Genomic DNA, 27,962 nt, shown 5'->3' with positions numbered 1-27,962 from the left:
TGTTAAAAAGATTTGACTATAAGAGTTACCTTTTGACCCTCATGTTCGAAAGTAGAAAACCAAGGTTCAGCAGTTTCCATAAGTTGTGAGAACATGGCACTAAAAATTAGAAAAATAATATAATGCTAATGTTAAACTTTTATTAAAGTAAAGATGGTATAAAAAATAAAAATAATAGAAAACTTTTGTACTTACTAGGCATCATGTTCCAGATACTCAGGGTTCAAGAGAATTTTCATTTCCTCACTTAAAAAAGCAATACAAGCAATCAAAATGTGTAATTTTTTAATTGAAGGAGATGCAGAGATTGCTTTTTTTAATACTCGTAAGCCAACTTTCATACAATGTGCAAATGAAAAAAATTGCTTTTTTTTAATAAAAAGAGCAACTCTATTAACAAATAAAATTCTTTCTATAAAGATCAAAAATAAATTAGCTGCCTTGTCTATACCACAGTGAGGTAACTACCTAATTATTCCAAATAAACACAGAATATGACAATATATTCCTTGAATGCGCCTGATCTAGAATAAATTGATTACTCCATAATCTATCACTTGTTGTCCAAAACAAAAGAAAAAAATAGTTACTACTCAAATACACCACATCAAGACATTAATCTATTTTCTTTTAATGGCTTTCATTCTTATTATATTTTAACATCAATTTATCAGTGACAGCACCTCTTCCAAATCTATTTTACTGTTGCTTTTACTTTTAAATGAATTGAAACAGCTCAAGAACTATGTCCAACTTATTTAAAAGCTATTCTCAATCATCTGTACTCTCCAGTGGAGTATATTCTGCATACAGGTTTTAAAAAAGATAAAACGGGCATGAAAACAGGATCCCAGTACTAACTTCATCCTTATCATACTTTAGAATATCAGAAGCAAAGGCAATTAAGATATGGTTACTACAGTCAGATCCAATAAACTTAGGAAAATTAGAAAAACTCAAAAGGAACTAGAAAATACTAATCTATAATATAATAAACAAAAGGTAACTTAACAAAGGCCCAACATATGTTCGAAATGGATGGCCACATTTGACTAATAAAGATCATATAAACACATGAAATGTTATGTGTTAATTTTTTATTTTCTGCATATAGATGAGCTAGCCTATGGAATAATCCTGACAAAATTTTATAATCCCACAGCTCTTCATTCCCAAAATGCTTCCTGGTCACCTCTCTGGCCCATCAGTTAGGGTACCTCAAGACAGAAAATAAATTCTAACAATTAGCCTAAGTTAAATAAAATTACTAAAGTTATTTGATGGAAAGAATAAATTAACCTATCTCAAAAACATGAGGAGACATTTTTGTTCATTCATGGACTGGGGCTCTTTGTGGTACTGTTCTCTTCTTTACAAAGTGAACTGATTCAAACCTGGTGAGGAGAAAGTATCTCACAGGTAAGCTTCTCAGGCAGCTGGTAGTGAAAGAATGGGTCATCAGAGGATGGTATACATGAATATTATCAATCATTAGCACTTTGCCATCGCAACAAAAATTTCTTCCTCTTGATCTGTTAGTTCTATGTCTTCCTGTAGTATGTATTTAAAATTTGCAAAGACATTCATGATCCCAAATTTTCCCCATAGCTGAACTGGCACTACAACTATGAAGTGGAATTAACAATCAGCCACATGAAACACAACCAAATGTTTACAGTTTACCTTCAATTTAAAAGATTTTGAGGTAAAAAAAGATTACAGCAGGGCTGAAAAAACAGATGGAGTTCATATAAAAACTTGCCTTGGTTGTGCAGACTCACTGGCATGAAGAAAAGCTTGGTGGTCACAGTGGAGAATAAAGATTATAGGTGCTAACAGCTCATGCATGCCCTGAAACATAACAGCAAAAGAAATAAAAGGAGTGGATGTTGCGAGTCTACTAGTGGCCAGAACAAGCTCAATTTAACGCTTCTTCAACCAATCCCTGCCACCAACATTTCCATACTATCTAGAAAGGCATAAAAATGAAAAGCTACAAATGAGATTTTATCTACTTTTAGAATTTGATTCCAATTCAACCACAGCACGTATTCTTCTTTAAAACATGGAGAGCAGTTCTCTTTTAAATGACACAACAAACAATAAATTGGCATGGTAGACAACCTTGCACCTGTCAGTTGCTTCAAGATCTGTACTCATAAATATGAATTTCATTTATGCAAATTATAATCATGAGCTACAGTATAAAGATCTGCAGTAAGAAGGGCAACTAAGAACTGTAGACCTAAGGAAATTACATCCAATGTTTTCATTATATAATGGGTCAAAATTAGGATGTCTGTAGATTTAGGAAGAGCTGAAGTCAGCTAGCTGGAAATGTTGGATAATAAAAGAAACAACCTTCAGCAGATATGACTGAAAACAAAGTTTTTAAAGTATGATTTCCAACATGTTTAATCAGAAGATTATAAATTCTTTCCCTGTATATTTCAACTACAAGGTTACTTTTCTATTTATTTAGTGATTTCACCAATATTATTTTCTTTTTCCTCGTATTTGTGTTCACCTGTGGATTACATGAATAGGCATAAAAACAAAAAGGTGTATTAGTTACTAAGTTTTCTTTAAAAGAATATTATAGAAATCTATTATTTATCCTTTACTGTCAGGAAATAAGGTATTCCACATCAGTGACTTGCCTTGTTAAATGAGATTTTCCCCCCTTAAGCATCAAGAAACGTATTTTAGCAAGTTAAAAATATTCCGTTCTGCCTCTTAAAGTGACTAAATTATCATTTTCCTGTTGCTTTATTACTATGGATGATCTTTTATTAAAAAAACAAGACAAAACACCACATTTATAGAAAATAAAAATAAACTATAGACGTACAGAGAAGAGATAGTTGTTGCTGGGGGAGTTAGAGTGACCTCCTGGGATGGAAGGACAGTCACGGAACCCTCTGCTCGGTCTAGCAGTGCTATGTTATTCTTAGGAAGCTAGTTATCACAAAGTAATACGAAAGTAAACTATCAGAGTTCATTTATAAGTTATCACTAGCCTTGAATTTGAAGGACTTAGTGACATTTTTACAAACTAATTTATGATCTATTGACAATTTACCTGTGATTTAGGACAAATCACCACAAATTACTTCAATCTTTCTAGACAATCATCTCCTTACTAAACAAACCTTGAAAAGACTACCCCTTAGAAGACCATAGGAAAGACCCAGAAATAATGGAATTAAGTGTTGCTGAGTATGCTTTAAAATCATCCTGAGGGGTTTATTCTCCTGAAATAATCTCAAGTTATTCCAAAAACCAAGAGCCATCATTTTAATCATCAAAGTAACAGCTACTTATTGTAGGAAACTACAGAAAAGAAAACAGAAAAAAGAAAAAGCCGCGGGAAGGAAGGAAGCACTAAAAAACAAAAGGAAGCAAAAATTAAACACTGTGATAGATACCCTTGTGGTAATGTTTTTGCCTATTTCTGACGGTTTCCTTAGGATAAAGTCTCTAAAAGTAAAATTCCTGGGTAAATGAGTAAAGACCTTTGCCAAAGTCTCTGCTACATACAACTAAGCTGCCCTTCACAAAGAATTTCCTGACCCTAGAGCACAAAAATCACAAACTAACACATTCTCACCTATGTTTATAGTGTTTTTAAAAAAAATCCTGTCACATTTCACAAATTGTCGTTTTAGCTTATTTAAATGCTAGTGAGATTGAATGCAAAAATTTTATTGGCCATTTTTATTTGATGAATTGCTTATTTTCTCCTGATGAAGTATTTAATATTTCCTTGTTCTGGATGATTTGCCATAGTTCTTGACCAATTCAAGATATTAACCAAATCATTTTTGTTACAAATACTTTCCCATGTTTATTATGTCTTTTAATCTGGATATCTTATGTCATAGAGAAGCTATATATTTTAAAACAGTTAAATCAACAAATCATCCTTCATGGTTTCTTGTTTTGTTTTCACGCCTAAAAAGACCCTCCTCACACTGAGATTAAGTAAGTATATAGTTTCTTTTTCTACAGTTAATTCCTTACTCATTTAATTCTGCCCTGAAAAATAAATACGTATTTTTTTCTCGCCAAAAGAGTTTAATTTATTGAATAGCCATCATTTAAGGAATAACCTATCTTCTCCCATGAGTTCTGAAATAGCTTTACCATAGACAGAATATTTAGCTCTCATTTTTTCTGGGCTTTTACTGGTATTCCATTGGTTTATACAGTCTTAACAAGAACTTTACTACCGCAATGGCTTGAGCTACAAAATATTCTATTCTTCCATATTTTCTACTCTTTTTCTCAAAATTATTTTTCCTATTCTAACTTAACTTTTCATCCAAACTCAGTATCATTTAGTTACATAAAGTGCTAAACAAAATACTATAATTTTTATTGGCATTGCATTCAAATTAGTTTGAAGAAAATAGATACTTTTAAGAACACCAGACTTTCCAAGGCAAAAATGTGTAGAACTGCATAGTTTTTATTAGATTTATTACTAGGTTTTATTGTTGTTGTTGGTAGTGGTGGCAGTGGAGATCTTCTGAACGGGTCTTTTTCCCCCAATATATTTTCTAATTATGGATGGTTTAATAAGAAAGGGTTCTTGTCCAAATGCATCTTTCCACCTTCTTTAAATGTTCTCTTCCCTCCAGTTTCTGTGATACTACTCTCTCCAGATTCCCCATTGCTTATGTATCATTTGCCTTCATTTATTCCCAAAATTATTTATTAACTACCTATGATGTACCTACCACAAAAGTGAATGAAGTGGGCAAGTTCCTAACCATAACAGAGCTTATAGTCTAGAGAGAAAGACACACAATAATAAAATGAGGAGAGAAGTGACTATACAATTAAAAACTGTGATAGTGATTCATGTGTGTGTGTAGACATACACATATATACACAAAAAAACAGCTCCTACTACAGGTCAGGACATGGTGACTGAATGAATGAAATATCTGCCACTGAGTATAGCAACACATCAGTAAAAGCTGAACTACAATATGAAAAATGGAAAAGAATAACACTAAATCGTATTTCAATATTTCACATCAATAAATAAAGAGGTTCTTTCTATAATGGAAATTAAGAGTTCTCTGAATACCATTAACGCAATCTTTTACAAATTCAGTGTTGACTTCTGACTAAACTAGGGGTATTTTCTCAAAAAGATTTAGAAGAGATTGTTGGTTTTGTTCTCAATTCTAGACTAGTAAAACCCGTGGCAAGTATATAGACTAGTAAAACAAGTGGCAAGTATATAGACATCTTTAAAGGAAAATAAATCTGTGAAGAATGATCATAAATTCAATATGCTGTAAATTTGACAAAGCATGACAAAAAATAATGTATTATCACTATACTTTTTGGGTCCCAAAATGTGTATTTTGCTTCTATCTACATTGTCAGCATTTCTGCTTGCCTAAAGCCTTTATCCCTGCTGGATCGTTAGTAGTCACTCCATTCCAAACTCATGCCAGTTGAAAATAAAGGTAACGAAGTTTTCTTCATCAACAGCCTGTAGGCTCACAAAATTGAACCTGTTCTTTTATCTGCCTGTGTTCATTTAGCCCACCAAGCAGTCTTTATTAAAGCTGAGGCATCAGGCAGTCAAAGTTCATTAATACCATTTATATAATCTCTGCAGTTTCAATTAACTCAGCAAGACATTCTAGTACATGATAACAGTCTCATTAATTCAATAAAATCCCATAACTATTAACAATATGGTCGATGTTAAACGGGGTGTCACCTAGTACAAAATAATAGCTTTAACAGCTTGTGATGAAACTCAAGGTTTTTTCTTAAATTTGATCTGGCTAAATATTCAGTCCTTCTATAGCAAGATACTATTTCTATGTAAAGAATCTGTAGGATTTTAAACATGCACAGGGAGTAATTAAATCTTACTAAGTTATGCCCAGGAGTAAGTTAATACGTCCTTATTCAGTAAGTGACAGACTTTGTCTAAATTATCAAGAATCTGATCCACATATTCCTGTTTAATCTTCCTTACAAATGCAGTGGGCCACATACATCACAAATGATACAATGTGCAACTATTATGTTTCTGTTCCTTGTCTGTGGAATTTGTTTTCATTATTATAAGACTTCCTTGATCTAGGTTGTTTCTTTCTCTAAAGAAAAAGGAAAACAAATGTATAACTTGGGATAAGTGTATCCTCACTTTATTCACTATCATCAAATCTTTTACTGTGAGGTATTTTCAAATATTTGAAAGAGAAGAGGGGACAAGGAAGAGATAGGCTTGATGACAAAAGCCAACACAATGACAAGAGAACAGAAAAACAGAAATTAAACCTGGATCATTGATGAAGAGTCTGAGCTCCTGAACTAACTAACGCTGCAGGACCATTTGGCCCTCAGACTTAATTAACATCCTTAGAGTTTAGTCATTTTGAATGAGATTTTCTGGTATTTTCTTCCAAAAATTCTACACTGATCTACATTTTCTCCCAATCTCCTTTTCAGTTTGTTTGTTTTCAGCCTTTGGACTTTGTATCTGACTTCTATACAGCCTATCTTGCTTGGGAAGGCCATTGCTACCCTGAGACTATAAAAAATTCTCCTAAATTTTTTCTAGTATTTTTACATATTTTTAGTTTTTTTTACATTTGTATCTTTATTCCATCTAGAATTTATTCTCCAATAAAGGTATAATTTAATCTTTTCTAGATGGAAAGCCAAATACGGCAAGTCAATATCCTTTTCCCCTTTGAATGAATACATCTTATTTTATCATATTAAGATCTTATATATAATTGGACCTGTTCTTAGCTTGTTCCACTCATCTATTTGTTGATTCCCACACTGGCATCACATTGGTTTGATCAAAGAATCTTTATAGAAGTTTTCATATCTTCCTTTGCCATTCTCCCCTTCTCCTAAATTCTGTGGCAACTCCAACATATTTAATAATGATGATGATAATAATAATAACCACAACCACCAACAGGAATCCTTACTGAGCACCATATATTTTTAACTCTACAAAGTCAATACTATTATTGGCCTCATCTTACAGATAACGAAACTGAGGATTAGACAAGTTAAGTAAGTAAATTGCCTAAGATTATGTAGCTAGCAAATGGTGGAGCTGAGATTCCAAGAAAGGGATTTGAGTCTAGACCTAGTGCTATATTCTCGACATTAAAATTACTGTAAAGCTTTATGGCACTAAATTTAACATAACTGTGTCCAGTTTCTAAAAAGCACATTTCTCACTGAGATGATCACTGGAATGATAATACATTTATATATTAATTTGGGAAGAAGTAATATTTTTATTTAATGTCTTCCCATCTAAAAATATGCTATCATTTTTCTATTTATTCAACTTTTGCTTTATATCCTTCAATAACGATTATATTTTTCTCCATATAGCCTTTGTACCTATATTGTTAAATTTATTTCTAGACACTTTATAGTTTTAGTTGCTATTATGAATGGGATATATTTTTTCCATTTCCCATTCTAAAAGGTGATTATCATCATGTAAGTAATAGAAAGAAATATTACTTACATTAAAACTAAGATAAAATTAGTTCCCTTGGGTATTCTATATATACAATAACAAAGGCATTATTTAGGACAATTATCATATGACTTGGTTTATTATCCTTAAACCAATCAAGTTTATTTCAAACTAAATTCATTGCTCTCATCATACAGGTATTTTCTGTTATATTTCTTGGAAATTAGGTAGTAATTAGTTGGATATATGTCTTCAGTTGGATTGCTAGAGAATTTATTAATTTAGTTTGAATTGTCACTTAATACACATTTGGAGAAATACACAAAAATATCTAGCTTTGTGTATTTTTTTTTGAACACCATAGCTTAAATAGAAACCTAGATATTTCTTTATATATTAAGTAAATAATTTACATTTCAATAAAAATAAAACATAATCCAACAATCTTCTTTGCTTTAGTAATGGGATAAATCAAACATCAGGATCACAAAGAATATTATATAAATTTCAAAAAGGTTAAATGGACTTTTAGAAGTTATATTACTGGTAAATTTTAAAGAGTAAAAGGACACAATTATCTTTTACATGGCATGTCCCATATTTAGAAATGCTATACTTACAAACAATATTTATATACACGACTCTAAAAAGTTTTATTACTAGATTGGCTTCAAAGACGCTGTTTATAAACAAACTCCCAAAAGTTGAAAGAAAAGATTGAACACCTTATAGAAGACAATTTGGCGGAATGTCTTCTAATAAAGAAGAAGCATATGTGCTTCAATGAGCTTACTCTTCTCACCATGCAGCTGACAAGCAGCTCTTTGATTGCTTTACTATTATGATACAACTTTGGATACAATAAAGGCTACATTATTGCTCTATCATTTGTCAAGCTGTATAGAAAATTTTGAGTCAATGGATGCCACCTGTAAGATATTTTCATTACCTGTTTATAAAGCAACTGCTCGTTTTCTCTAGCATAACAGAAAAGAACATCTGTAAGAATTTTTCTCACATTTTCTTGTTGGAAAAACTGCATTTCAGGAAACCTGTAAAAAGAAAACACAGGACTGAAACTGACTAGCACAATTTCAAGAATTATCCTCAAACACCCATCTCTGAGAGGTGCCCAAGGGCTGCTTTAGGTTTTAGTACAAGCCTGTATTCGTCATGCAACTTATATCATTGGTGGGACTGATATGTTAAAGCAAAAAGGGTGAGAAACAAAAAACTATTATTTATGTCCCAGAGAGAAATGATACCCTTCAACACTGAAATATTTCAAATGTCTTCATATGCTTAAAGTCATCACGTGGTGAACACAATGGTTTTTAAGCAAAGTGAATTACAGCCTACTTATTTGGGGTGGGGAATTGCTTTGTTTTAGCCCATTTGGTTTTTAGGACTTGAACGTGATCATTCAAGTATCAACTTTTTAAAGAAATCATTATCCTTTTTCTTTTTGATGCAAGTACCAGAATTTAAATTATTACACAAGACCATGCTATTAGCTTTATCTGATTAAAATGTAGACTTCAAATGAAACAAATTAGTCAGATTACTTAAATGCTTTCTGGATCAAAAATTCTACCAGGTGCTTTGAGGTAATGTGAAATAGAAAAATGGCCGAGTAGCCACTTGAAAGGAGCCTAAATCATTGTTTATAATGCAAGAATATACAACTGCAACAACCCAGAGAGCAACTACATAGCAATGCAATACACAACGAATATATAAGGGATGAAGGAATGCCACCTAGAAGTAAACAGTCAAATGACTTCAATCACAAAAGGTTTGAACAAGAACTTTTTGGAGAGGAGGAACATGGAACATCAGTGGGAAAGGTAATCAAATCAGAAGGAAAGATATGAAGGCACAGCAGGCAATAATTATTCCAAGTGCACAGAGTAGTATGGTAATTAGTCATCAGAAAGAAAAGTGACAGGTCTGGAAAGAGCTTTGAATGCCGAATTTACAACTGGGGAAAAGCAAGAGTGACTCAACATTTCTGAATAGTGAAGTAGCAAAGAAAATAGTGTTTGAGAAACTCTAAGTGGGAATAAGCCTGAAAGAAGAGAGATTACAGGAAGGAGCTAAGAGGACATTATAATAAAGTGAAATGGAAAAATTACAAACCTGAGAAGAAAAGCCTATGTTCAAATTCATGTTGCATAATTGCTATCTGTGTAACCTTGAGTAAATGATTGCTTAGCGTCCTCATCTATTAAGTAGGGATAATGATACTGATCTTGTGATCAAGATGAGATAATGTGAAAGCACCAAGAACAGTGCCTGGCAAGTAGCAGATGTTCAGAAAGAGAGGTCATCATTAGTCTTTGAGTACTAGTACTTTAGGTGATGAAGACATGAATAAGAGAATATGTGAGAGACTGCAGAGGAAGAGTAGCTCAAGCATGGAGGCATGGGGCATTCTCCAAACAGAAAACCTCTCCTTAATGAATCTTTTAAACAGCAATAAGAGTTGTTCTTCATATTATAATGGTTTACTGCTTCCTATTTCTGGAGACCTCAGCTGTTTTATGTTTTATTCTGATCCTCTTCTGCCTCCCTGTGAGAGTTATAACTTTCTCTTCAGTCCAGGCTGGGTTCCTGGGTGCACTATGCTAGTGGTTTGTGAAGCATCTCTTTTCTGGTCCTAATTTTTAAAATAAATTAAAGCCTATCTTATTTTCATCTGTTCATTTGACTTTTGTTTGAAATTCCCTTTGATGTGCAATTGTCCCCAAACAAAAATATTTGATCTTTACTGTAGCAGTAAGGAGGCCTGTCTTTTGGGAGCCAGTAATAAACGACCCATGGATCTGGGCATAAACCACCTCTGCATAAACCAATGTGATGACCCTGCATAAATCTTAGGAGGGACAGTCTCTACTCAGCCATGGGAGTTTGACTATGCATAAGTGACCTTAGCTCCTAAAGAAGAGGAAAACTAACCTTAAAGTAAATTCAGAGCAAGAATAACATATCCTAGAAGCCAAAGAAGTTCCACAAAGATGTCAAACACAACTACTTTTAAAATGACTTATCTGGGACAACAGAAAGTTGCTAAAGCCCTTAGAAAGTCAAATATCCCAAATTAAAGTAATCAGGATGAAAGACGGGTAAGTAGTCAATAAACTGCTGAAGAGAAATTTTTTGGGAAAACTTAGTCACCAAAGTAAAAATAAAATCATCCTTTTGAGAGGTGAAGTTGTTTCCTCTTCTAATCCCCACTGGATGACTACAATCTAGCCCTGTCTTGAAGCAGGCTTCACTCCTATGATTTAGATCACAGGTTTAATGACTTTGTGTGTCCCCTTCCTTAACTATTCTTTGGAAATTTTCTATGAACACTGACTCAACCAAATTCTGTGCAGCTGTTGCAGTCTGAATGGATTATGGGAGAAAGTACTAAAAAATGCAACATTCACTTTGTAACAAATATCCATGAACTATATAGTAAAAATTTAATACCTAACTACTAAAAATGTAAATTATATTACATACCAATTCATAGTTTCATTTAAATGCATACTAACCACTTGCAAGATTAAAAACTAGAGATCTACAAGAATTAAATTGCAGGTAGATAATTTAAATTACCCACTTTTAGCAAATACCCAATCAACTGAAAATATGTATTAGGCAGACAGCACATATACGCAATAGCACACCATCGACAATTCCACTTTACAATGCTAAAGTGCCAATTTATGAAGTTTCATGATACCCTCCTTTTCAGAAAAGTATGACTTGTTCTATAAATTCTGACGAAGAATCCATAGTATCAAATAAGTAAGGAAGAAAGGGAAAGGTACTGAAAAATAAAAGTTCATGTTATTTCACAAGTTGGAAAGAGAAGCGACATTCAGAGAAATTTTAAGCTGAAAAGCTTTTGGGGATTACCCTGTCCAACTCAGAAGTTAACAGGTAAGGACTGAAGCAGAGAGGATAACACCTGCCCCAGTGAATCTGGGTGGTTAGCAGGGCATCAGTGCTCTCCAACTGCTTCACTAATTAGTTATAAATGAGTTGGAGACATGCATTTAGGTAAAATTCCATGAGTTTAGAGTTACATAGAAGAACCTCCTAAGTCATAAGGTTGGTGAATATACCTGAATAATAACATTTCTTACAACAAATATTTGATTGTCATATTATCAGGCTCCAAACCAGAAAATATACCATTTATAAGAATCAGAAATAGGAGAGAGAAAAGCACAGTGAATAGCTTTTCTAGGAATAGTAATAATCAGTTTTTGATGATACGTTTTAAGTTTCAAAATAGCTTCCCTGCCATCCATTACACTTCTTAGCTTTTTTTACCCCATGCCATCTGGTGTTGATTCAGGATAGCTAAGGTAATGGGAACATCAGTCTAACCCAAATATCACTGGAAAGGCAAACCTGCTTTTGAAACAATAACAAAAATCTCAGAATACAGGCCCAAGCTGAATGTGACAATTGTTCAGATTTTGGAAAATCAGCAGTGACTCTACAGCTTCATGCAAAAAGGAGATACGGTAGTAACTTCATAAATATGAGGTAGACAAAAAAGTTTAGCACTAAAATTATAGAGGTTTACAATTCATTCAAGCTGAAATATCTCATGGGAAAGCAAAAGAAAAGAAATCCCACCAAACAGGGACCGAGGACAAATATTGTTATTATCAGAAAATGAAAGTCCAAGTGAAGTAATTTCTGCATTTGGCCAGAAAATGAAAATGGAGATGGTAAATAAGTGAGGGTGAAAGTCTAACAGAGATAAAAAGCAAAGAGCAAGTAATATTAAAGTATTCCATGATGAAACTCAGACTAATACCATCTAAGATTTTTACTTGATGGAAAAAACGAGTGATATTTCATTTTTAACTTAATTCACCAATATTTAAAACACAGCAGTTTTGTCTCAAGTGTAAAGGAACTTGGATTTAGACAAACTTTACATACTGCAAAATAATACGAAGAGATATAAAAGTTTGGTGTGAGTTTTATTTCACACCTTGAAATAAACCAAAATTCACAGGTAATATAGTTTTCATTGTAAGTTTTTCAAACTATCTGTAATGGAAAATTCAAACATTTAGAAAGAAGAGACAATAGTAGACTGAACCCAATATATCATTGCCCAGCTCCATCATCAATCAATTCTTATTTTATATCTACTTGTCCTCTAATTCTGCATTTTGAAGCAAATCTGAGACATCTGTACACCTATAAATATTGCAGTGTGTATCTCTAAAAAATAAGGACTCAATTTGAAAAGACAATCATAGTATCATTGTAATACTACTTATAGTAAAAATAATAATCTACTAATTAAATCAAAACTCCAGTCAATGTCCAAATTCCTCTAAAAATTTAGTTTGTTCAAATCAGGATCTAATCAATGCCCATACACTGCAATTTGTTGATTTATCTCTTAAGACTCCTTTACCCTAGATGTTCCTTCCTCTCTCTGTTTTTGTTTTTGTTTTTTTGCAATGTATTGGTTAAAGCAACCAGGTGCTTTATTCTGTAGAAATTTCCCACGTTCTGAATTTTACTTATTTTTCTCCATTTTGTTATTTAACACATTCCTATGACCCCTGTATTTCCTATAAACTGGTAGTTAGGTCTAGAGACTTCATCAGATTCTGGTTCAACTTTTCAATACAATTCTTCATGGGTGATATGATGGTTTTAGTACATGTTCACAAATTCTTTGACGCTCCTCCCATAAAAAGGTGGAGAGGAGACTAACTCTCCTCCATTTGAATATGTGCTGGCCTTAGTGACTAGCTTCTCACAAAGACAATGCAGCGTAAGTGATGCTGCAACACAGCTTTTATCTGGTTCTCCATCTGGACAGGAAGCTGGAACCCAGACACCATGCTGCTAAAAAATCAAGCAGCTACGTGGGAGGGCCATGTGGAGGTGTTCTAGCCACAGCTCCAAAGAGGGTGCCTGCGGAAAGCCAGCTTCAACAGCCAGACATGTGAGTGAACAAGCCTGCAGATGATTCCAGTGCCTACCTTTCAAGTTGGCCTGGCTAACACCACATGCAACAGAGAGAAACTGTCTTGCTCAGCCCTGCTCAATTTGTAGATTCATCAAAAACATAAATTCTGTGGTTTTTCAAAGCATTGGGGTGGTTTACGTTGCAACAATAGAAAACTGGAACAGTTGGTATGGTGTACTTCCTCCAAGAGGCACACACTGTTAGCTTATCTCTTTTTCTGTGATGATCGTTGCCTAGATCTACTAATTTATTAGAGGTTTTAAAATGGCAAAACTATAATGATATTGTTTTTTTCCTCCTTTATTATCTAAAATACACATATAAAGAAAAATTTCCCTTCATCATTTTTAGATGACCATAATTTTGAAAATTCTTGTTGATTTCCATTACATTTGATCATGCACACTTGTTGTGGACATCTAAGATCTATGAATGGTAGAATGGCCACTAATCCTGTCACAAAAGTAGTTTATGACAACCAGACTATTGTATTTGCCTTTTGGATATCTTCTCATGTGACTGCAATATATGGGAATCAATCAGGAAGAGAGGAATGGAGGACAACACCACCAACTTTAAAGCCCCAGTAACCAGGAACCTAGGTGCCTGATGGGAGTTAACTGGAAAGACATTCAACAGAGCAATGATCTATCATAATACAGACAATAAAGGGAAGCCAGGCAAATACCTGGGCTGTCTATAATGAAGAGTTCCTCAGACAACAAAGAGACAAAAAGAATATTTCCTAAGCTAGAAAAGGGTTAAGAAAAGAGTGAAATGATAAAGGGCTTTGTCACCGCATTATAGTACATAATTAGGTAATTAGAAGTATTAAAACAGACAATGCATTGGGCCCAGATGAATTGCTGAAGATGCAAGTATTCAATAAGATGCCCCAAGGGGAAAAATAAAGCCCTTGGTGAAGGTTTACAATCATGCAGTAGGACAGAGAAGCACAGAAGGACTTGAAGGAACAATAACTGATGTTCTGCCCATACTTCAAAAACAGAATTTCAAAACAAGCATTCATCCAAAATTTAAAATGAGCTGATGAAAACTCCCTGGAATACTATTAAATGGCAAAATAACTATAATACCTTACTCTGGTTTATTGCTTTATTAAAGAAGAACTGAAAAATCAAACAAAAACCACAGAGAGGAACAATTTGATATAGAATGAAAGCAGACATACCAGATACGTTTTCTTCCTCTGCTTCCTATCTTTCACCTATATTCACCATTCTCCCCATTCAACCAAATCTGTCTCCTCTCCTTTGCAGGCAAACAGCTGGACTTAATTTCTCAGCTTCCTTTGCAGTTACTGTGGCCATGTGACTGAATGCTAGCCAATGGACAAGAGTGGAAGTGATGTGTGACCACACAATCCCCACCACCACCACCAATCAGGCCTCATACACATTTCCCCTTCTAACTGAATAGAATGAAAAAGGTCATCTGGAAGACTGCAGATGCCTCACGTGGACTGTGATGGTTTTGAAAATACATCTGCAAATTCTTCTACACATCTCTCCTTTCTTCTTGGATTGCTTTCTCTGGGGGAAGTATCCTCTGGAGAAGGAAAGCTAAGCAGTCCCATGGAGAGAACCACAGGGAGAGGAGCCAATATACATCCTCCAGCCCTAGTCAAGCCTGCAGACGACTGTAGCTCCAGTTGATATCTGACTGCAATCTCACGCACAGGAGACTACTAAGTCAGAACCTTCTAGCCAAGCTGCTCCTAAACTCCAGATATCCAGCAATTATGAAATAATAAATTATTATTTTCCCAAGTCACTAAGTTTTGGTTGATTTATTATGTAGCAATAGATAACCACCACAGGTTTTGATACCTGAAACTGGGGTGCTGTTAAAAAACCCATAAGTATGTGGTAGAAATGTCTATGGGACTGAACAGAAGCCAGAAGGACCTTGCATAGAGCAACCATGAAAGATAAACGGCATGAAAGTGAGTGTTACCAAAAGACAGACAGCCCAAGAGGAGGCTGCCAGTGAGGGCTTACATGAAAGTGAGGAAAATATTACTGGAAAAATAGAGGAAAAGGGTTTCTTATTATGTAGTGGCAACATGGCAGCTTCAAGTTATATGAAAAATAGAAAATGTACCTAACAAACTGGGTGATCTAGCTCAAGAGCTATCCAAGCAGAGTGCTGAAGGTGCTGCTGGGTTTACACTTCTTACTTCAAAAAGAATGAAAGAGGAGAAAAGCAAAAGGAAGAACTGCTAAACATAAAGGTACTAGAACTTGCTGGCTTTGAAAATGAAACTTTTTCTCATTCTCAGCTCTTCTAGTCAGCAAATGATGCTAACATTAAGGCACTGCTTCAAAGATCAAATCTAGGACAGAGTCAGAAAAACAAGGTTGACAGATGAAACTAAGGGAGTGAATGTAAAATCCATTGTTAAGACCTCAGAAAGCTCTAAAGCGGTGTATCGGAGAACCATTCTGTCAAACAAGATGCCCCAATGCCCTGTAAAGACTTTAAAAGCATCCCTCACAGAGCATTCAGCAGTCAGAGGTCGGGGATGCTGCTAAACATCCTACACTGCACATGACAGCCTCTCACAATAAAAGATTAATTGGTCCAAAAAGTCAATACTCCCAAAGTTGAGAAACTCCACATTAGAGTATATGAACCCAGAGGGCAGAAACAGCATCTATTTACTTAATCTCCATCTCTTTCTGAAAAAGATTTGAGATAACTGGGTCATGTTTCCATCTTGTATTTCTTCACAGAGGGCTTTGCATACAGAAGGTACTCGAGAAATGTTTCCTGAATTGAAAAAGTACTAAATCTAGGCAAAAAAGATTAACATAAATTATTATAAAGTAGTGGAAAGACCTGCAGTCCCAGGTATTATTTCCATTTCCACTTTAACAACTTATATTTTCTTAAGTTATATTCTTTCTGAGCTTCAACTTTCCATGTTTGCAAAATAAAAAGACTTAACTAGATGACTACCAATGACACAAAGGCCTATTGTGGGTGCCAGGTACTGAGGAACATGAAGATACAAAACATAAGAACTAAGCACTCAAGAAAATCTAGGCGGGAAATCTAGACATTTTACAGATATTTTTTTTTTATTGAGTTATTGATAGGTTACAATCTTGTGAAATTTCAATTGTACATTAACGTTTGTCAGTCATGTAGTAGGTGCACCACTTCACCCTTTGTGCCCACCCCCCACCCCACCTTTCCCCTGGTATCCACTAAACTGTTCTTGGTCCATAGTTTTAAATTCCTCATATGAGTGAAGTCATACACAGATTATCTTTCTCTTGCTGGCTTATTTCACTTAACATAATTCTCTCAAGGTCCATCCATGTTATTGCAAATGGAATGATTTTGTTCTGTTTTGCAGCTGAGTAGTATTCCATTGTATATATGTACCACATCTTCTTTATCCATTCGTCTGTTGATGGGGACTTAGGTTGCTTCCACATCTTGGCTATTGTAAACAGTGCTGCAATGAACATTGGGGTGCACAGGACTTTTGGGATTGCTGACTTCAGGCTCTTTGGATAAATACCCAGTAGTGGGATGGCTGGATCGTATGGTGGTTCTATTTTTAGTTTTTTGAGGAATCTCCATACTGTTTTCCATAGTGGCTGCACCAGTTTGCATTCCCACCAGCAGTGTATGAGGGTTCCTTTTTCTGCGCAACCTCTCCAACATTTGTTGCTATTAGTTTTAGATATTTTTGTCATTCTAACGGGTGTAAGGTGATATCTTAGTGTAGTTTTGATTTGCATTTCCCTGATGATTAGCGATGATGAGCATCTTTTCATGTGCCTATTGGCCATCAGTATATCTTCTTTGGAGAAATGTCTGTTCATGGCTCCAGCCCATTTTTTGATTGGGTTGTTTGATGTTTTGTGATTGAGCTGTGAGAGTTCTTTATATATTAAGGATATTAAGCCTTTGTCAGATATATGACTTGCAAATATTTTTTCCCAGTTAGTGGGTTGTTTTTTTGTTTCAATCCTGTTTTCATTTGCCTTGAAGAAGCTCTTTAATCTGATGAAGTCCCATTTGTTTATTCTTTCTATTGTTTCCCTTCTCTGAGAAGGCATGGTGTCCGAAAAGATCCTTTTAATACTGACGTCAAAGAGTGTACTGCCTACGTTTTCTTCCAGAAGCCTTATGGTTTCAGGTCTCACCTTTAGGTTTTTAATCCATTTTGAGTTTATTTTGGTGAATGGTGAAAAAGAATGGTCAATTTTCATTCTTTTACATGTGGCTTTCCAGTTTTCCCAGCACCATTTGTTGAAAAGACTTTCTTTTCTCCCTTGTATGCCCTCAGCTCCTTTGTCAAAGATAAGCTGTCCATAGATGTGTGGTTTTATTTCTGGGCTTTCAATTCTGTTCCATTGATCTGTGCACCTGTTTTTGTACCAGTACCATGCTGTTTTGATTACTGTAGCTTTGTAGTATGTTTTGAAGTCAGGGATTGTGATGCCTCCCGACATTTTACAGATATTTTTAAAGGAAGATAATGACAATAAAATGTGCAAGACCTATCAAAGAACAGAAGAGGCACTATTTTCTTTATCAGTATCCTCAACTTCTAGAACAGTAGCTGGTACGTAGTAATTTCTCAAGCAGTATTCGTTGAATGCATAAATACATGTATAAACTACAAACAAAGCAACCAATGAAAAATGAAAATAAAACTAGGGGCTCAGGGCCTGAAGGTGGGAAGGTGAAGCATAAGAAAGGCCAGACCAGAGTTCTGCTGTCTTTAATTTGTTTTTGTAACTAATCAAGACAAGAGCAACATACAACATTTACTGGCCATAAACTGGAGGTGAGCACTGATTTAAATGAAACAAAGAAAAGAAAGTATGAATCTGTTGTGAGGACAAGAAGTAGGATCCAGCCTAAGAGGACATCAGAAAAATCTCCAAGAGTCTAACATGGAAGGTGGGAGTCTGAAATCACCATACAAGGGAGAAGATTAAGCAGAGGGTTAGGATGACAGGAAATATCAAAGAATGCATGGTGAGACAAGGGCAGGTGGTTGGGGTGTCAGGAGGTAGTATCTGTCACCATCTAAATAGAGGGTTTTAGCCAAGGTTCTTTCTAGTTTTCCAATACCCTGAGGTACATAGTAAGCCCTTTACCCCACTGCTTCCCTTCTCAAAAAGTAAATACGTAAATAAACAAGACAAAGTCTATTTATACCATAAAAGTGAAAAAATAGGGAAAAATATAATACACAAAAATATGACTTTAAGTGCAAGACGTCGTCGCAAGCGGAAATACAGACTCTATCTTGAAGTTTTTCAACAATTAAGAAAAAATTTAAAAGTAATTCAAAGCATTTACCCTTCAAGTAGCAAAGTACAGTTAAGCCTTGCTTAACGACAGGGACACGTTCTGAGAAATGCATTGTTAGGCAATTTCATTGTTGTGCAAACATCACAGGGTGTACTTACAGCCTAGATGGGGTAGCCTACTACACACCTAGGCTATCTGGTACTAATCTTCCATCACATATTCGGTCCGTTATTGACTAAAATGTTATCTGCTGCATGACTGTAGCTTCAATTCCACATGTGTTGGAGAGTTCTGAAAAGATCATTGTACACTACTAAAACAGGCTATGCCTCCTGGGACTATTTCAAGATAAAGTATCACTTTATTACGCACAAGACTTTACTTTTTAAGCTTCTCATAATCAACATGTGAACCCACAACTAGAAATGGTGCTAAAAAATCTGGCTTAATTTAAAACAAAAAGGATCTCAAAAGCAAAAACTCAACTGGTCAGCAGCTCAGGGTGCTATCACGTGCTGCCACTCCATGTACCACTGCCCCCCAATTCCAAAGATTAGGAGCATGAGGATGCTAATCAAAGCACTACACCTGTATGCTCTGCCGAGAATACACCTGTTTCCACCCAAATAACAAAAAAGAATTTTAAGTTAAAAAATATCCCACAAATTGGAGTAAAAGTGTGGTAAGAATTTGCATGCTTAAATGAAACAGAAATGGGAAGAACACACATTAAAAACAGGAGTAGTGCAGGAAAATACCTATTTCTAAATATACATATGAAACCATAATAATCAAATATTTTGTTTTTACCTTAAATGTTGTAAAATGAGGAAGGACTACAGGTCATTTGATAGAAGAATTGTTTCTTGTATTCTTGAAAATCTGTTTTTCCCCCTTTTTAATATTTAAGAAACACACACACAGGTTGCCGACAACTCTCAGAGAGCGGCTTGTGTTGTAGTTTTCACTTGCTCGGCTGTGAACAAGTGCATATGTGAGGGCTGGTCGTGCGTGCACAAGCGGGTACTGTGCCTGCGTTAACTAAATCACAACACAACACCAAGCACCCCTCACTCACGTGCGCCTGCAGTCCACCTCGAGGAGACTGAAAATATAAATACAAGCTGCTATTTTGCTGTGATCACACGAATATGGCAGCCTATGGTGTTTTTTTTTCTCTCTTTAACATTTTAACACTGGGCAGATTGTCTGCATTAACACACACCAAAATCAATTCTGCTCTAAAATTGCTTGTAAAATCTTCCTTCCCTGAGGAATTTGTTTTTTATTTAAGTAAAAAGTGGGCTTAGCGGAAACTGTGTGAAAGATACCAACATTTAGGCCATCTTAACTTTATAAAGTGTGTCAATCCATGTTGAACCAGAGTACTGGCAGTATTTCTCCCAAAATGGGAATTGTGGAGAAGATGGACTTTAAATTAAAAAAAAAAAAAATCAACAAGTTAACTTTGTAAAATCACTTGTATATTGTTAATATAGAAAAAAATTTCAAAGTAGTCTAATTTCTAACTGCCTACTACAATGTAATATAATAACTAAATCAACCCAAAACTCAGATAAGACTTGTATACTATAAAAATTCAAGAGGCCGGCCCAGTGGTGTAGTGGTTAAGTTTGGCACACTCTGCTTTGGCAGCCCAGGGTGACAGGTTCAGATCCTGGGCGCAGACATACACCACTCACAAAGACATGCTGTAGTGGCAACCCATATATAAAACAGAGGAAAACTGGCACAGGTGTTAGCTCAGGGCCAATCTTCCTCACCAAAAAAATAAATAAATAAATAAAATTCATGGAGGTTTCTTAAGGGCAGAGAAAGGAAATAAAAAGAAAATAATTAGCACAGACCATACCTAAAAGTTCACTTTGAATAAAAAATATATCATACACTATACAAAAACATAACAGAAATTATCTACACAGTACTGCCCAAAAGAATGTTCTACAATGTGAGAAATGTGCTACATCTGTGCCACCCTATACAGTAGCCATTAGCACTTGAAATGCGGCTATTGTGAATAAAGACTTAATTTTTAACTTTATGTAATCTTAATGAATTTAAATTTAAATAGTCACATGTGCCTGGTGACAACCAAACTGGACAGAATGCATCTATAGTTTCAAAAAGAAAATTTTAGCAATTATTAATGAATCCACAAAATATCAAAGGCTAAGATAAAAAAACTGAGAAGAAAAAGTTTGCTTAAATAGATCATGTCTAAAGCATGGCCCATATGTAAACTATAAATAAAAGGAAGCATTAAAATGAGAACATTAGATCTTTAAAGTTCTAACCATGTCATGGAGTTTCAAGTAGGAAAGATAGGCGGTATAACTGATGAACAAGCTGCCTGAAGTGGTAACTGCAATAACCCTAAAATAACCAGAAACATAACAGACCAAAAACTGAAGATGAGGACTAGCAGAACCAATAGGCAATGAGATAAACTTTTAAATATAGCCAAAGTTTCAATGATAAAAGTAAGTTAAAGACTTTTAATCATTTAATTCAGGAGAGAGGGAGAACATTTGAAGAAAAAAATGATAATATTTGGCAATATCTTACAAATATGTTAATTTGCAAATGATGTTACAGACACTATAAATATACTTTTAGAAAAGACCTTGACAGACCAAATAACAGACTTCTTTGGCATCTAATATGGGGATGATATTTTATTCTGAACTCAATATTTCCCATCATTTAAAATAATACTGAATTTCATTTAATGTTACAGTCTTTGAAGCATAGCAAAATTGGTTCAGAATGGACGATTCAAGTTCTGAATTAGAAATGCTGCAAATTGGAAGCTCCTTGATTTACCTTTAGATTATTAGTTTTTTCAGTAATAAAAATGAGAATAGTAACAACCTCATTAGGCTGAGATAAGGAACAATTAATTGAAATGAATACAAAACCCTTTGAGGCAAAAAAAGGTTAGTAGAATAAAAGAATATTAAAATTAGTTGAAAGAAGAGATAATATTTAATACAGTGACATATTCAGATCAAATAAATTCAATAATTATGGCAACAACACAGCTTATGAGATGAAATTATCTTGTTTAAACTCAGACTAGAAGGCTGATAGTATTTTTTTTTAAGTGTGCTTATGTCTCTGAAGACCAAAAACGTTAGAGACAGTTATTACTAAAATCAAACAACACTGATCATCAGTGATAAGATTTATAATCAATGAGCATTTATTAAGCATCAGCTTGATTCTGCTCAATGAGACAAAAAAAACATTAGGTTCCTGCCCTCCAGTGGCTTACCACGAGGTTTGAAAGATGAGACCTGGCTAACACTAGAGCTATTGCATATACTGTTTCTATTTTACCATCAGTTGTCTTGCATCGTAACTATTTCTTTGTGGCTGCTTTCTCTATTAGACCTTGAGCTTCTTAAGGGTCCACGTCATATTTATCTTGGCATCGCCAGTGCCTAGCATCCTGAGGAGACTAATATAAATGCACTGAATACACTGGCAGATTGAATACATTAGCAGATCTAAATAAATATAAGACCAAACAAAATTAAGTTATATTATCAAAAAGTTATTACAAAAATTCTACTAGAACAAAGAATAGGCACAAATTATTTCCAATTGTAAAGACTAGAAAACACTTCATGAACACTGTGGTGAAAAACTCAGGCCTTGAAGAATGAGTTGCCAGGAATCCAACAGGGAGCAGTGGCGGGAAGCAGCATTCCAGCAGGAGAGGCCGAGTAACGCAAAGCATGGAAAACAGAAAGTACGAAACCTATTCAGGGAATGATGCCAGAGCCCTGGTCTACAAGGGAATTGTGGAGGGATTTCATGTGGCAAGTTTCGCACAAGGAGCTTGGACATTGCTACTCCCTCCTGATTAACAAGGAAAAAGCTAAGCAGACTTAAAAATCAACAACTCTTCTTGGATCCATAAGAGAGGGGAGGACAAAGGGCAATCTGCTGCCCCCAAGACTGAAGAGACAGACAGGCAAGTACAGGGAGTCACAACTTAGAAGAGAAGAGACTCAAGCAAAACCACCAGCAGGAACCAGCGCCAGGGCAGGAAAACCTGAACTGTATTTGATGAATTGCTGGAAGCTCACTCAGTGTGGACAACTATGAGTTAAAAACTCCAGGGGGACCCAGTCATAGGGAGGCCCACACAGTACTGTGAGATTTACCTCCCATAGCTCAACCAGGTTTCCAGAACAAATAACAGAGAAAAATTCTCTCAGCTTCCAGCAGGTGGAGAGGAAAAGGAGTCATTCTGAACAGAGCACTCTCTTCTTCTTAACAAGGTCTGCCCTCAGGGAAAACTAGCTAATCCTCACCTAACCTGCTGCGGTACTAGACCCTAATTGACCTGGGGGAAGGGAAACACCCAACTCTAGCCCACTCTAGCTATCTTGACCCACTAAGGGGGGGGCGAGTGGGGGCAATGGAGAAATACTTGTGAAGTTCATGGTCAAGGAGCATAGGCTCACTAAAATACTGAGAGCAAATCATAGGACTAAAGAACACTTTCCTCCGCCCTCACCTTATTACCACATCACTAAAGCCCCATTTACAGCAGTTTCTTTTAGCTAGTACATCATTCTTGCTATCAAGAAAAAATTACAAGGCATATCAAAACCCAAAAAGCACAATTTGAACAGACAGAGCAAGCATCAGAACCAGACACAGCAGGGATGTTAGAATTATGAGATCAGGAATTTAAAACAACTATGATTAATATGCTAAGGGCTCTAACGGATAAAGTAGACAGCATGCAAGAATAGATGGACAATGTAAGCAGAGAGATGAAAATTCTAAGAGAAAAACAAAAAAGAAATGCTGGAAAGAAAAAATACTGTAACAGAAGTGAAGAATACCTTTGATGGGCTTATTAGTAGACTGGACATGGCTGAGGAAAGAATCTCTGAACTAGAGGAAATAGTATAGAATCTCTGAAAAGTGAAAAGCAAAGAGAACAAAGACTGAAAAAAAAGCACAGAATATCTAAGGACTGTGGGACAACTACTAAAGGTATAATATACATATAATAGGAATATCAGAAGGAGAAGAAAGAAATATTTGAAATACTAATGACTGAGAAATTCCCCAAATTAATGTCCAACACCAAACCACAGATCCAGGAAGTTCAGAGAACACCATGGAGGCTAAACGCCGAAAGAACTACACCTAGGCATACCATTTTCAAACTACAGAAAATCAAAGGTAAAGAAAAAATCCTTAAGGAGGGAAAAAACATCTTATCTATGGAGGAACGAAGATAAGAATTAAATCCAAGTTCTTCTTAGAAACCATGAAAGCAAGAAGAAAGTGGAGTGCAATATTTAAAGTGTTGCGAGAAAGAAAAACACCAACTTGGAATTCTGTATCCTTGGAAATTATCCTTCAAAAGTCAAGGAGAAATAAAGACTTTCTCAGACAAACAAAAATTGAGGGAATTTGTTGCCAGCAGACCTGCCTCACAAGAAATTATTTTAAAAGTTCTTTAAAGAAAAGGAAAATAACACAGGTCAGAAAATGATCTAAAGAAAGAGCATAAGAAGGAATAAGTGAAGGTAAAATAAAAACTTATTTTCCTTATACTTAATCGCTACAACAGTTAACAGTTTGTTCAAAATAATAATACCAACAGTGTATTCAACTATGTATGCTTCTGTGTGTGTATATATACATACATACATATATATATGCTTATGTATGCTTACATGTAAGTGAAATGAATGACAGAAATGATACAAGGGACAGAGGGAAGAATTAGGATTATTTTGTTATTATAAGGTACTCACACTGTAAAGTGGTATAGTGCTATTTGAAAGTGGATTTGAATTAGCTGAAATATATATAGCAAATTCTAGGGAAACTACTAAAAAAAGTAAAATGAAGTATAATCAACGTGTAAAGAAAGAGACAAAATGGAATACTATAAAATGCTGAATTAAAACTGCAAAAGGCAGAAAGGGTGGAAGACAAAAAATAGGAAAAAAGAACAAGAGTAACAAATAGAATACAGTAACAAATATGAGAGATATTAATCCAACTATATCAATAATCACTTTGAATGTCAATGGTCTAAATGCACCAACTGAGAGAGGCTGTCAGAGTGGATCAAAAAACAAGACCCAACTATATCTTGCTTACAAGAAACTCACTTTAAAGATGGAGAAAAATATACCCTGCCAACACTAATTAAAAGATTTTAAAAGGCATTACATAATGATAAAGAGGACAATTCTCCAAGGAGACATAAAAATCTTTAACATGTATGTGCCTCAGAACAGAGCATCAAACTGTGAGGCAAAAACTAATAAAACTGCAAAGAGAAATAAATGAATCCACTATTGTGGTTGGTAACTTCAACACTCTATCAGAAATGCACAGATCTGGCAAGCAGAAAATCAGTAAGGACATAGTTGAACTCAACATCACCATCAATCAATTGGATATAATGGACATCTATAGACTACTTCATCCCACAACGGTAAAGTGTACATTCTTCTCAAGCTCACACAAAACATTCACCAAGACAGGAGACATTCTGGACCGTAAAACACACCTTAACAAATTGAACAGAACAGAAATCATAAAATGTCTGCTCTCAGACTACAGTGGAATTAAACCAGAACTCAGTAACAGAAACATAAATGGATATCCTAAAAGGGAACTGTGTGTGTGTTAGGGAGGCTGGGTAAGTCCATTCTTCAGCAGACCACAGAGTAACATAGAAAGTTTTAGATTAGGCAAGTAGCATGACTAGAAATGCGTTTTGAGAAAAACTGGCTGTAACACGTGGAATGGACTGAGAGAGAAAGGTAATAGATTAATAATAAAGGTAATAGATTAGGTAAGAGAACAATTAAACCAGTAACAGACTCTAGGTAGGAGGCAGAAAGGACCTGACACACAGCAGCACAAATGGAAAAGGACTGATTAATGTGAGAAAACTACATATAATGACCCCCTAATTTGTATTTAAAAATATAAAATGTCTATCTTCAACGTACCTACTCCTAACAACTTTATCACTACATCTTTATTCTACCACCCCCCACCCCCGACATGAGCTAACAACTGTTGCCAATCTTTTTTTTTTTTTTCTGCTTTATCTCCCCAAATCCCCCCGGTACATAGTTGTATATCTTAGTTACACATCCTTCTAGTTGTGTCATGTGGGACGCCACCTCAACGTGGCCTGACGAGCAGTGCCATGTCCACGCCCAGGATCCAAACCCGTGAAACCCTGGGCTGCCACAGCAGAGCGCACAGACTTAACCACTTGGCCCTGGGGCTGGCCCCCACATCTTTATTCTAAGTCACTAACATAACTTAGAAAACTGCAATAGGCTCCGAGCTAGCTGCTTTTCTAGCTTCCATTCTTACCTCAACCTTCACCCCATTGCACAGCAGCCAGAATTACCCTTCTATATATATCACACCCCTGGTCAATATCCTCGAATGGCTTCCACTGCAATTGGAATAAAACCTAAACTCCTTAGTATGGTCTAATGACCACCTGTCTGGCATTTGCCCTCCTCTCAGATTTCCCTACTTAAATCACTTGCCTCCAGCTATACCTGCTTTCCTTTTCTTCCTCTACATACTGAGTTCATTTTCACTGAGGGACCTTGCACCAGCTGTTCCCTCTGCCTGGAATGTTCTTCCCCTAGATCTGTACATGGCTGATTTTTAAAAATTTTTCACATCTCAGCTCAAATGCCACCTTCTCAGAGCCGCCTTTTCAGACCACTGTTCCTGAAGTAGCTATCCCTCCAGCTGTCCTATTACCCTGCTGTACTCTTCTTCACAGCGATTACCACTCTATGATTACCCTCTTTAGTTAGACATGCTTATTGTCTCACTCCACCCCTGACCCCTACACTAACATGTACATGCTGTGAGAGCAGGACCTTGTCTTATTCACCACTACGTTCCCCAAATGCAAAGAATAAGCCTGAAACATAGCAGACATTCACTAAATATAAATTTAAAAAACCAAACTTCCTATCACAGACGCTAGTGAACAAGTAGCAGTGTATAACATTCACGGAGTTGCACTTCTTCTCTTCTCCTATTGCATTATGAACTGCTTTACAGACTGGATTGAGAACCATGGATTTTAGATCATGTAGTGCCTTATAAACAGAAACGTATTACCTGAAGTAGTAAAATTATTCAAGCTATTCGGCTTTTATCATTAGGCAATTTGGTGACTTTAAAATAAGACTGACAATCTTACCTTACAAGCTAAGTTTCTTGCCACAAAATTTATATAGAGAAGGCAAGGAGACTTACTCTAAATGTGGAGAAAGCCATGGGCAAGCCTTCTAGGGAAGAACATATGTAACCTCCCCCAGCTACACTGTCAACTAGAGAGCCTCCTAGACACTTTACCTGAATCTCAAGTTTGCCAATTTAATTAAAATACACTAGTGGAGACAAATTATAAGAAAAAATTAGCCAAATGTGTGTGTTATACATCCACATATACATTTTTATAAGAAAAATACACAGAAAATATAAAACCAAATAGTTAAAAGAATACGTCTTTCAAGAAACAACACTTCCTGAAGCAGCCACACAAAAATGTTCGAGCTAAGTAACCAAATAACAAACAGGCTCTCAACGCCACTGTCTGTTTGGTCTGGCTATCCAAGTTTATTTTCTTCTTCCCTTGTTTGCTATTTCTGTTAACCAGTCGGGCCTATATGGCCTCTGAGCATGTGACTCTGCCTAGCGCCAGGATGCGTCCATTTCCATTTGATGACAGTAGAGAGATGGATTCTAATCCTTCTTATTAGCCACTTCAAGCTGAAGTTGTCAAGTTTTCTAAGATAACTGCCTAGCATTTTTTAGAAAGAGATGCCTTTACTAGCTGGTTAGCAATATATGCTGTGCATTTTGTTTTTATGAGGCCTGTTTCACTGCCACTGATTACTTACTTACTTAAATGATTGACAAGGAAATTCATTTCTTTTTTTATTCAATAATTATTTATTGAGTACCTCCTGTGCACCAATACAATGGTATTCTACTTTCTGAAACTATATCCTAGAGGGATCAAGCACTACCACCCAACACCTCTGAGAGTAGCTTGCCTATAATAACTCATTACCCCTGGGTTAACTGGCTAACTCAAGCTCATCA

At 35.5% G+C, this 27,962-nt stretch overlaps 1 protein-coding gene across 21 annotated transcripts in view; it reads right to left on the bottom strand.

Annotated features, from left to right (window-relative positions):
- Positions 1–27,962, bottom strand: part of TBC1D5 (TBC1 domain family member 5) — a 565,096-nt gene that overhangs the window by 221,867 nt on the left and 315,267 nt on the right. For 11 of the 21 annotated variants that reach the window (XM_070575969.1, XM_070575975.1, XM_070575970.1 and 8 more), the window contains 4 exons: positions 8,439–8,541; positions 1,763–1,851; positions 196–246; positions 30–99 (listed from right to left, as the gene is read on the bottom strand). In XM_070575969.1, coding sequence (XP_070432070.1) covers positions 30–99; positions 196–246; positions 1,763–1,851; positions 8,439–8,541 — 313 coding nt within the window. Of the gene's footprint in view, positions 1–29; positions 100–195; positions 247–1,758; positions 1,852–8,438; positions 8,542–27,962 lie in introns of all 21 variants that reach the window. The other 10 variants (XM_070575957.1, XM_070575968.1, XM_070575958.1 and 7 more) reach the window with 1 other exon arrangement.

The sequence above is a fragment of the Equus przewalskii genome, chromosome 15 (genome assembly GCF_037783145.1).
Source record: "Equus przewalskii isolate Varuska chromosome 15, EquPr2, whole genome shotgun sequence".
In the NCBI taxonomy this organism is placed as follows: Eukaryota; Metazoa; Chordata; class Mammalia; order Perissodactyla; family Equidae; genus Equus; species Equus przewalskii.
This window is presented reverse-complemented; position numbering and strand designations above follow the sequence as displayed.